The sequence below is a fragment of the Eptatretus burgeri genome, unplaced genomic scaffold, assembly GCF_056783735.1.
Source record: "Eptatretus burgeri isolate ZD-2024b unplaced genomic scaffold, Ebu_testis_v1 Ebu_testis_scaffold_3190, whole genome shotgun sequence".
Classification (NCBI taxonomy): domain Eukaryota; kingdom Metazoa; phylum Chordata; class Myxini; order Myxiniformes; family Myxinidae; genus Eptatretus; species Eptatretus burgeri.
In genome coordinates this window covers 42,312-55,065 of record NW_028225140.1, presented here as the reverse complement: position 1 = coordinate 55,065, position 12,754 = coordinate 42,312, and the positions used below count along the sequence as shown (strand labels likewise).

Genomic DNA, 12,754 nt, shown 5'->3' with positions numbered 1-12,754 from the left:
TATATCGATCGCCCTGGGGGCGGGGCCAATTCGCCCCTCGCTCACCGATTGGACGGCAAAAAGTGGGCGTGTGTCGTTTTTGATCCGTTTTTGAAGCACAAAATCCGTGATTTTGTACACGCTGTTCGACGCGCGCCCTGCACGAGTCCAACACTGGCACCCACAGGCGGCGCAAGAACGGTGGCGATGCGACGGTTGCGAGGTGTGACGGGAAGGTCGTGGCGGTTGTGGTGAAGCGGCGTTGTGGTTGGTGGTTAATGTTGTGGTTGTGGTGGTAATCATGGCGGTTGGTCCAAATTAAAGATAGTAAAAGAAAAACGGCTATCCTGAAGAGTCGCAGCACGCATAAATGACATGTATTCCCACTAGACAACGGGTTTGGGCCTAACTACACATGTACTTACCGAGATACCTCACCTAAGGGACCTGAATGGTGGTTTGCGAATTTGGTAACCGCAACAGTATTTTGCCTGTATAAATGTTCACCTTGTATTTCTTTTAATCGGTATTACTCTGCTCCTACGTGCTCCCCTAATCCCCCCCCCCCATTATTGTTGAATAAATGACCCGATTGTTAAATGTTTTCAGCTCGTTCGTGTCCATTCCTGCATTGGCTGAGCGTGTTGCTTGCTGAGGAAATTATCAGGCCGTTGTGCCACAGTAACGGAATAATCGGACCGACGGAACTTGGCGATTGAAACCGCTCGGCATCGCACACGAACGAGCTCGCTAAGCGGCTCGGTTTCGTACGGGTTCCGTCGAGGGTGTGAAGACTCGGTAGATCGCCACGTGGTCTCTTGGTATTTTGAGATTTGGCGAATAATCCTGTACCACGTGGTGGAAATATTGACCCTTCACGGTCCAAAGAGACCCGTACTCTCCAGACTTTTCCGAACACTACGATCTGATTTCCGGGCGATCGGTCGAGCCGACTCCACTGCTCCCTCTAGCGGTCGGGATTGTCGGCCGACGTCCCGGCCCAGCAACAATATCACCAGCAATGGTAATAAAATGATGTTTGGGGACATTCTCGATGACGAACCTCAGGTCATTGCATAAATTGTTAATGTCGTGATCAGTCGTGCAGTTTGTAGGGCTGCAATAACGAAGTACGGTAGTGTTAGGGTTTCCTTCTAGTTCGCGAAATTATTCAAAGAATGGCACACCTTCGTGAACAGTAGAACACCAGACAAACACCGACGTGTACACACTCTGATCTGGATGTTGCCACATATGTCAGAGCACATTCATGTACAACCTGTGACTGTTGTGGAGATGAGGATCATGCAGACCTTTCCTTAATTATCTCAACGAAACAGAACATGGTGAGCTGAACTCGCGTGGCTTTCTTTCACCGCACCACTTCATGGTTGAGCGAGTTATATCATATATCGCAGGTCAACAAGAGCTCTGCGTAAGTTATCATCATCATCTTCATCATCATTATCATCTTCTTCTTCATCATTATCATCTTCTTCTTCATCATTATCATCTTCTTCATCATCATCATCATCACCTTCTTCAGCATCATCATCAGCATCATCATCATCATCAGCATCATCTTCTTCATCATCATCATCTTCTTCATCATCATCTTCTTCATCATCATCAGCATCATCATCATCAACATCTTCATCAGCGTCTTCATCATCATCATCATCATCTTCATCATCATCTTCACCATCATAATCATCATCATCATCTTCTTCCTCATCTTCTTCTTCTTCATCATCATCTTCACCATCATAATCATCATTATCATCATCATCTTCATCATCAACAAAATTTGTCTTTGTCAGGCCATTGGTCCCATGATCATCATTTTCATGGATGGGTTGCACAAGGTACATAAACTGTATGCAGTATTGTACACCGCTCCTTCCCGATTCCATTTCCAGGTGATGCATGACGTCATCGCCGGGCGTCGAACGAAGGGAGTACTCAGTATTTATTCCATTTGTTTGTTTTCTTGTTTGTTTGTCTGGGCCATATCTCAGCCATCCTTTGAGCGAGAAAGCTGAAACTTTGCGACAAAAGTGAACATGTGTTTTGGCAAAAACTTTTTTCTATTTTTTTTTGATTAATCAATTAATTGATTAATTACTTGATCATTATCGATTTATTAATTACTTATCTATTTTCTTTCTTTTCTGGCCAACATCTCGGGCACCTTTTGAGTTAAGGAGCTCATATTTGGACATAACGGTGACCCAGTGATTTTGCTATAAAAAGGTATTTTTGATTTATTGATTCATCAATCGAGTAATTATTTAATTTTCAAAATGTTACAGATTCAGATGAAACAGTGATGGTTTCGGTCCACTATTAGCCAATTGATGAAGAAATTAATTATTTTACGATTATTATTTATTTATATTAATTATGCAATTAATTAATCAATTATTGCACGCCGCTCCCTCCCAATTCCGTCTCCATGTGCTGCGTGGTGGCATATAATGTTGTGCGCTGGAGGATTTGTTATTTATTTATTTGACATGGGAGTGGTGTAGCATGAATGTACCTCAACTTGATTCTCCTTTTTTTAATTATAATCTACTTTCAAAATATACTCGTGAGACGCATCCAAGCTTCGAGTCCACACTGCTCAAGGTCGCTCAGCCGGAGCACACCGGGCACCAACATCAGCGACGAGATCGCCTGCACCGTGTCCACAAATGTTGAGCAGTCCCTGCGAACACCCGTGGTAAGGATGGAGCGCAGAGCAAGTACCGCTGTGGTTGATGCGCCCAGGCGTTGCAAACGGGCCACTGGGTCAGACCGGGAGATGAAGAGCAGCAGGAACTGCCTGCTCAGGACCTGGGACCGTGCTTTCCCACACATCAACATGAGATCGAGTGCGTCCCACTCCCTCCAGCACCTAGAACACTTCGTTTGTCCTGATGTCGAGCTCACTCCGAGCGCAACCTGAACCTGCTCTTCCTCTTAGGCCTCGGTCGTCGTCCTGGCATCCTTCTTCTGCGACCACACTTGATTCTGCCATTCTTGCGTGTCAGCCGTTTCCGACACAGCGGTCAGGGCCACTTACAAAAGATCAGTCATCGCCTCGGCGATGAACTTTTCACTTTGGCCACGTGGCTTGGAACAGCTTGTCAAGCGACCAGCCACCCTGCATGCCAACGCTGTGCACACCGCCGACACAATCACAACTTCAGAACCCATCACCAAGCTCGGAGTGACAGCAGAAGCTCTGAAATCCACGGACGAGCTGTGGCTGGAAGGGTGTTGCTTATGTTGTTGTTGTTGTTGTGGTTCTTGTTTGGGATCGATTTTTGAAATGTGCTCCCATTTGTCAGATAGCTGCCAGACTCCACCCACATTTGTCACTTGACTCCACCCACAATGGTACCCAGACAAAATGATATGTCCTCCATCTTGGTTTTCTGGTGGGCTGAACACATTAGGCCTGCAGGCCTCTGCTGACTATACACCGCCTGGGTTTTTTTAGCTCGCCTGTTCGAAGAGCAGAGCTATAGCGATACCCCAGGCGTGAGCGTGAGCGTGAAAATGTTAAAGTTTTTGGTGCAAGTTATTTAGAAGCTTGCCATTCATTTAATATGTGTACTTTGTTGCTGATATTTGGCATGGAAGTTCCTTTGGGATATATTATTGATGCAGTGTAGTTGAAATTAAAAAATAATTTCTAATGTTTGAAATGTTTGACGTGTTTTGAACTTAACTTTTTTGTAGCATATCAACGTTAAAGTTTTTGGTGCAAGTTATTTAGAATCTTGCCATTCATTTAATATGTGTACTAGGATGCTGATATTTGGCATGGAGGTTCCTTTGGGGTACACTATTGGTGTCGTGAAGTTGAAATTAACAAATGATTTTTAAAAAATTTAAAAATTTCAACTTAAGATTGTGTCAAAGCCACCCAATGCTCGCCTGTTTATGCTCGACGCTTGCAATTCATTTAATATGTGTACTGGTTTACTGATTACAATATACAAATACATATATTGCTTTAAAATTATTTGGGTCAGACTTCACTGCAATGCTTTATAAAAAATATTATTAGACAAGTCTTTTATAAACGATAAATGTATAAACAGGCGAGCATTGGATGGCTTTGACACCAACTCTCTGGTTTTATTTGCGTCGCACCTTGTGACCACGATGCGGTCATTGTTTCTTGAATGGTAGAAGTGAGAGCTTTTGAAAAGTAGGCGTGAGCGAACAGATTGAAACCTTTGGCTGTTAACAAATGGTCGTCAAACTTGGATTGTCGAAGTCTTGGGGCAGAAAGCTGCATATTTCCACGATGTGTCTCCTCTAAATGTCATTGTCATGCACATTCTTGAACCACATCTATTTTTTGAAGGAAGCTCATTGCTGGTGTATATTCTATTGCAGATGCTGGGCTTCTGAAAAAAAATTCTGGCTGAAAAGAGTACGAGACACTCTGAAAGAGACTGAGGAGGTTATCCCCTGAACGTCACACAATTGCCATTGTCCGTATGCTGGCTTTCGACTCTTTCAAGGTGCTACACGTCATCACATCACCATGAGTGGACTGAGTGCTGAGCAGCAACGTCGGATTGAGGAGAACAGGCAACGGGCCCTTGCAAAACGAGCGGAGAGGTTATCCTTGGGTGATCAAAGCGGGCACGTCCAATTCCGGCCTGCTCACAATGTGTCCGGTGGTGGCAGCACCGGGAATTGCCAAACTGGAAAGCAGTTGCAGTGTCCCTCCTCCTCAACGGGGTCGTCTGGGACCTCGTATAATACCAATTGTGTTGGCAAGGAAACGCACTTCAGCACAACCTCAGTCCATCATGATCAAAAAGACAACAGCTTCCTACGTAATAGTATGGAAGTCAAGCCCCAAAGGGTCTCAGCTGTTTTTCAATCCACCTCAGAGCTTGTGTCGACCAAAACACCAGGTAACACCCATAAAAGTTATGGCCCTTTAGCAAGTTCCAGCTTCGACTCCAAACCCTCCTCTCCTCCACACCCATTTCATCAACTGTGGCTTCGAAGATCATAAAGAGTCCACCTGCCTCACCTGTTTTTCAATCCACCTCAGGGCATGTGTCGACCAAAACACCAGGTAACACCCACAAAAGTTGTGGCTCTTTACCAAGTTCCAGCTTCGACTCCAAACCCTCCTCTTCCACACCCATTTCATCAACTGTGGCTTCGAAGAGCATAAAGAGCCCACCTGCCTCACCTGTTTTTCAATCCACCTCAGGGCTTGTGTCGACCAAAACACCAGTAAACACCCACAAAAGTTGTGGCACTCTACCAAGTTCCAGCTTCCACTTCAAATCCTCCTCTTTCATACCCACTTCATCAGCTGTGGCTTCTAAAAGCATAAAGAGCCCACCTGTGAGCAATGCCGAAGTGTCGTTGCAGCCTCGGTTTCCCTCGACAACATTGTCACAAAGTATGACTCGCAAGGAAAGCCAGGAAACAAGATCTGCAGGACCACTGGGATCAGGTGTCCAGGGCTGTTGTGTCCCTCTTTCACCTGAACGTTTCAAGGTGGAAGTCAGCTATCAAGCCGAAATCATCGTGATTTTCATGCGCAAATCCAGTGGATTGTATGGTGAGTATCCTGTAGGTGTGGGTGGATTGTATGGTGAGTATCCTGTAGGTGGATTGTATGGTGAGTATACTGTAGGTGTGGGTGGATTGTATGGTGAGTATCCTGGAGGTGGATTGTATGGTGAGTATCCTGTAAGTGTGGGTGGATTGTATTTTCAGTATCTGGAGGTGGATTGTATGGTGAGTATCCTGTTCCCTGATAACCTGCAAACAATTGCATCCAGGTCCAGCCTATCAGTGGAACCAAAACGTAAACTGTTCATCCTGGCGGAGGTGTGCGCTCCACCGAGTACCATTCTAGTTTTGTTACACAATGCCATGTTGCCATGATAACCTCCAAAATGGCTTTGAAATCATCTCGTCCGGGCACCCTGTGCTAAAAAAAGGTGGTAACCCGAAACAAATTACAATAGTTTTCAAACCTGTTTTTGATGATTCCGAATGTACCTGGGACTATCCTATTGAAAATCTACCAAAATCTATTCAGTGGAACATTTTTTTTTGTTGAGAAAACTTACCCTCACCCGTAAAATTCAAAAATTTGAATGTCGAAAATGAAAAATAACAATAATGTGTTTCAGTCTTATAAACAATAGTTTAATATACGACAGGAGCATCAGATATTTGCACTGGAAGTTAAAAACATAATGTAAACCTACAGAAATACTTGATATGGGTGAGAATGATTCCACATTCGTTAAATTGGCGGTGACTGGGCTCCGCGAGCGGCTGGCCACAGTACGTACCGGTAACAACATTTCACATGTTGAAGTCTCGTGTTTATAAAATTTATGTAACTTTAAATAGTACATTATATAACATAGTGTTACACATCAAGTACATCTGTATACACCAGGGTTAAACAATCACAATTGAAGCTGAATCTGTTGTGAAACATCGGGAGGCCACGGCCATCTGAAACTCAAATTAACGCTCTGTTGGGTCTTCCTCTGAGTCTGTGTCAGCCGACAGTGAAATGTTTGCACACACCCCACGACATTCACCGCAGGCCATGGAACAATCCAATCCATTTTTTCGGCAGATACATCTCAAACTGTAGCACCCTGTTTCACAATTACACCGTATCACTTTCAGTAACTTTTGTGGTGCTTGTGTATTGTTGGTCAAAATTGGGGCCAGTTTCCCTTCACTCACTTTCCAGCCCCATTGATCTGGAGGTACTTGGTCACCATGGCCGAACCACACTTGAACCTGTTGATACACTCTGAGGCTGTGATATTTAGCTGCAGCTGATGTTGGAGGCAGACTGCACGGCTGATTGCCTTTCCTGAGAACATATTGTTACAGGCCGGGGGTCAGCCGCCAACCGACCGCTCTGAACGGAGCCGCAAGTCGAGTCGGCCCGAACGGTCGCCCGGAATATAGATCGCCGCCCGGATAACTCCGAGCGACGGGTCCTTGTACAAGAACCGAAATACGCCAATCGGCAGATCACGTGGGGTAGGGTCGATTGCCAATCTTCAATGTACCTAAATACCCACGTGATCCAACTACCGGGGTATTCCACCCTCGACGGATCTCGTACGGAACAAACCGCCGAGGCGAGCTTGTCCGTGCGCGATTCTGAGCGGCGTAATCGCCGAGAACCGTCGGTCCAAATGTCCCCCTATTACGGCAAACCAACGGCTTTCGAACTCCCAACACACGAAATGTTCAGTCAATGAGGGAATGGACGAAACGAGCAGGTTTGCATTCCCACAAGGACATTTATTATAATGAAACACGCATGCAATTAAATAAGGCAAAACACGTATGCAATTATACAAGCAACAAAAGCACGACAAAAGAACTACAACCGTCTAATTATTATGTACAGTCATTTACACTTAACAGCAGTTCCTACTTATTAGACGGGCCCACGGACACACGTACGCGCGCGCGCGCGCACACACACACACACACACACACACACACACACACACACACACACACACACACACACACAAGAAACGGTGGCTGAGGCCTTTAATCACGAGCTCCAGCTCGGAGGACAGGTGAGCTGAAACTCAGGGCTTGACTCGAACCTTTCCACCTCGTGTGGTCTTCAACTTGTCTGGACCCGGGCTCCAGCGAGAGCGAGCTGGATCCAAATCGCCGTGATCCTTCCCGAGCTCCCGCGAATCCTCCCACGCTTCTCAACACGTGCCGGTGAGATGAGGCGCCGATCCTTCCTGTCGATGCATCGCTTCCCCGAGGAACCAACTCCAAGAAGAGGCCGACGCGTCGCACCAAGCCGGGAAACAAAATGGAGAACGACAAGCTCCACGAACCAAGAGGAAGAGGAAGAAGAGGAAGAAGCCTCCACTCGCAGCTCGAGCCGAACAACCGGCTCAAGTTCCTTCCAAAACAAAGCAGCAGCCGAAGCTCACTGAGCCAGCCGAAGCAAAAAGCTTCCGAAGGCCTCAAGCCAAACAAGCCAAGCAGGACCCGATGGCTGAACGACTGCTCTCTCCGAAGCAAAAAAGCTTACTCCTCCCACGGGACTCAGCACACGAACTCTGCCCACGGGACTCAGAACGGGACTCCCACGAACTCAGCCCTACCACGGGACTCCCACGAACTCTTAACACGGGACTTTTTTCACGGGACTTTCACGAACTCAGCCCTACCACGGGACTCCCACGAACTCAGCCCCACCATGGGACTCCCACACGAACTCTTTTTGAACAAAGAAAAGATGTCCTCTTTATCCTTTGCACCCCCTCCCCCACACCCGGTGTGACTCATGCCCTCGTGATCCACCCCCCCCCCGCTCAACCACAGGTGGGAGGGAGTTGTTGACGTCACCGCAGGGTTCTTCTTCCTCTTCGCATAAGAGGAGGAGGGACGTCTCCATTGTTTCGTTCCCTAACTATTAAATCGATCCGCAGCACATCTAATCGATCTCTGAACATTTAAACAATGAAAGGTGAGCTATCTCGGGAACACGCACTTATCGACATCGCTGACTAAGGGAACCTATATGTTGTGTGCAATTGAATTCCAAATTCGTAACACTATTATGTACCACTGTGTTGTCAGCATACACTACATCCAACAGCTCCTGAAGGCCTGATCCACTCATCAGGTGGCCAATGGATCCCAGGAAGCTCATTTTTGTCTGGAAGCCTCCCAAACGAACGACAGTTGTTTGCAATTCAGGAAGATTCTCTTCCATTATGTGTGCCTTCCACCATAACGGTTGATCAAATGTCACCACTGGGTATGCTTGGTACTGACTTGCATGGGAAGATATGAATTTTAATGTAGAATAAACTCAGGTGAGATCGTTTGGATCCAAATCAATCATGAGGAGAAACATGACCGACGACACACCAGGATGTTCTCCTTTGTGGATGAGCTGCATGAACCCAGACCACTGGGGTCTTGGGACTTTCAGCAGCAGCGATGACTTCCAAAGTAGATCTACATCTGCGCATGGTTCTTTCGCATTTGGGTTTGTTATTGGCTGGGAGAGGAGAGACTGGAGGCTATCTCTTTCTGAGAATAAGTGCTGAACATTTATCCGTCCAACAGAAGCAATATCACCAGATGTGACTTTCACTCTTGGAATGGTTCTTGATGATTTTGTCCCGGGTGTCACCGTAGCAATAATTCCCATACCGTGGAACGTACCCTTGCCGTCAATACTTCTCACATTGTGGTCGACATTGTCAGCAGAATATTGTATAAAATTGTTTGCACTGAAGTTTTGAATCTCTGTGCCATGTGCAACTGAAGAACTTCTTTCGTACTTCTTCACTTCGCTGTAAGATCAGGAAAACCCATGGTGATATAAAGAATCCACCAAAAATTTTGATTGGAAGTGGTGGTGCATTTGAACACCCAAACCAATTTGTAATGGTGCCAGAAGGATACGAAGCCGCGTTGCCTGCATGATCGCTTGTCCTATTGAAGCAATTTTGGTGCTTCGATCTTTTCCACAGAATGTTGTGTTTAACAACTGCTGCAAGGATGGTGGCACGAACTCCAGTGCTGTTTCTGTTGATATTTCGGCGGCAGTGGGAGAGGTGTTCCTGGTCTGATCAAGGTCTTTTCTGTCCTGTTTTATGAACTTAGCTTCTGCTTCAATTCTGAAGGTCTTCTCATCCTTTTTGTCTTGCATCGTTTGTTGATGAAAATTATGAAGGATGTTGGAAGCGGTGGTGTGAAATGTTACTACATTTTGTTTGCCATTGATCTCTGTGATGGTTATTCTGTCACTGAAATGTTTTTTTTAGTTCAGATTTCATATGTGGAAAACTGTACGGCTCTTTCATCTTGCTTATCAAATCGTTGATGGTCACCTGCTCGTCATCATTGTTTTCAAGATACTCTACTACTGCTTGAAAAGCTTCGGATTTTTTTCGAGTCCTTGGGTCTGGCACTTCCACTGATTTTCTTGCATTTTGCAGCTCTCTGCTCTATGGCTTGCTGGAAAAACGATTGGCACTTGTTTCCCTGTTCTTAAGTTAACACTACAAATGTTGTGATATACTGCATCTGCAGCAGGCAGGTCTTGAACAAAAAGCACCCAACTTCTTACAATGTCAGCCCATTCTCCCTTGAACTCATCACATGCCTTCAGTATTTTGTTCTGGAAATCCATTGTTCTAACAGGAATAAGTTTATGTTCTGATTTCTTGCCTTTGTATACATCAGGACAACCACACAATACACAATCCTTGTCATAACTGAATGTAGTTTCTTTCGATCTAAGTGTGTGCTGAAGATGATGATCCTGTTCACCAGAAAGTTTACGTTTATTGTGATACAGGATTGATCTCGGGTTGGTTTCGTCACTTCTGCACTTCACATGGACAGACTGGACAGCTGCGACTGTTATATATTTGCCTCTGGCTTCGCTGGCTTTCAGGATACCATCACATCCCTTTTGTGTTAATGTAACAGTTCGCTCTCCACCTGACGCTGTTTTTTGGCAAATTACAGTCATCCATCTTGATGTTTCACTTCAGACTTTCTGCAAAAAAAATCATCAATAAATCATTACTAAACCGATCTCACACAGTGTAAAACTTGCAGAGCAACACATTTTTAAGAATCATGGTCATGGATATTTGTATGTAGATCATATTATAACATAAATAGGAGTACATTGGCCTATTTTGTGCTTTACATGACAACAATACAAGTACATCGGTATTGAGGTAAAAATCGATCCGCGTTTTTGGCCGGGACAGGGTTTGCACTCGACTGAACTCTTATTTGTATAAACTGGACTAATTGTGACATTTAATATGACTATATGATTCATCCATAACATTTATAACTCATTTTGAAAGCATTTGGATGTATTTCTGTTATTTTGTATTTTCACCCGATACCATTTCTGGAATTTTCGGGGGTACGGCTAAACTGTCTCCCTAAAAATATGTTCCACTATTTTTATTTTGGTAGATTTTCAATATGAATCTCCCAGATGTATAAGGACTTGGAAAAATAATGTCCGAAAACTATTGTAATTTGTTTCGGGTATATCCACAGGGTGCCTGGTCTAATCTTCGATAGCTTCCAGTCAGCCATTGGTGACTTCATCTTCACACCACCTCATGATGACCACCAGGTTCAAATCCCAAGCCAGGTTGGATGGATTTTCAGGTTCGAACAAGTTTTCATCTGGATGACTGCAAGTGTTAGGAAACTGTTCGTTCTCCGAATGTTTTCATAGTTCGCTATGAGAGAGTTCCATGTTCATGTTGTACAGCATCTTGGTGTTCGGTTCATGTTTCCAGTGAAAATTCTGCTCACCAGTGTTCATCAATTTCACTTTATCCCGGTGATGATTACAAACCTCACAAGCGTTTCTAAACACCCTGACTAATGGCGTCTGTTATCCCGAAGCATTTTCGTGGGTATGGTTACAATCCAGGACGGGTCACACCTCCAACTCAGTGACTAAGATGTCCCACAAGTAAAACAAAAAGACTGCCAACTTTCAGAGAACGGACTGACTTGGATGTTTCATGGTTAGATTTCGACACAGCCAACCATCCTCTTCTCACGTCCCGCCCTCAACTCCAGGAGTCCTCCTCGATGAATGAGTTAAGTCTGGCGTTGGCTTTGTGGTTTGGGTGGCTGGCTTGGGATCCCAGGGTCCTGAGTTTGGGCCCTGTCGGCTGCTGAATTAACACCAGGTGGGGTTGGCTCAGCCTGTGTCATCCTTCCGAGGTCGACAAAATGAGTACTAGTGTAGGGGTAATAGGGGCACTGCATCAGTGGCATAGCCGTGTCCCCTAACCGATGATGCAAGGAGCAGCCACAATGATGCACACGAGAGTGTGTATTAATTAGTTGAATTGACATGTTCATTCCCACTTGTGATTTCAGTGCATTTTAATTATTTATTTAATTTTATTCCTTTATTTATTTTTGTTACATTGATCTCAGGCTCACGAGGGACCTGTATGTACCTTCCATGCAGGACAAATAAGTGAGAAGATATCAGTTACACCAAGAACGACACTCGCTGGAGTGGACACCTCCACCAGACTGGACGGGTTTTTGGGGGTTTTTTTCCATACTTGGTCTAGGCTCATGGAAGAGCGAGGACACAGAACAGATCAGGACACAACTAGGCAAAGGGAACAGCAGGAGAAAGGGGAAACCCTGACAGCATGGCGGAGGGGGGACGTGGACAGAAAAACAAAGGAAAGTAGATGTTGACGGACAAACAAGGGATACAGGCAACGACGAGGGTTAGGGGAGAGCACAAGGGGTGAACAAGATGGATACATAAGCAAAACCTTGGGATGGGTGGAAGTGGTTTAACGGGTGGAGGACAAATCATGGCTTTGGATGGGGGATGACCTGAGATGGTGGTGAACAGCTGTCTTGAAGACGAAGAATGAGATTGCAGAGTGTGGAATGTTGTTCCACAGGCGGGAAAAGAGAGGAATACATGAGTAGAGGTGAGCAGTGATTCTGGAGAGGATTGCTTGTGGACTGCGTGCGTCCTGCAGATACTTAGGGGGGCACAAATCACGGAGAGGGCAGAGGGTGCAAGACTAGAAATGAGGCAGAAGAAGATAAGAGAGACCATCGACATGTAAGCAATGGTGAAGTGATTGGTCCATCCATTCAGCTTCATCGCGAGAGTCCAATGATATTGATGGCCTTTGTTTCCAAGGTGTCAAGCAAAGCAAGACATGAGGCAAGCGAGCCAGCC

General features: G+C 45.4%; 1 protein-coding gene across 1 annotated transcript in view; it reads left to right on the top strand.

The window, feature by feature from the left end:
- LOC147006316 (SNF2 related chromatin remodeling annealing helicase 1-like) overlaps positions 1-12,754 on the top strand; it is a 44,866-nt gene that overhangs the window by 9,062 nt on the left and 23,050 nt on the right. The window contains exon 2 of the mRNA XM_085869064.1: positions 4,375-5,569. Coding sequence (XP_085725190.1) covers positions 5,410-5,569 — 160 coding nt within the window. The 5' untranslated portion in view covers positions 4,375-5,409. The remainder of the gene's footprint in view (positions 1-4,374; positions 5,570-12,754) is intronic.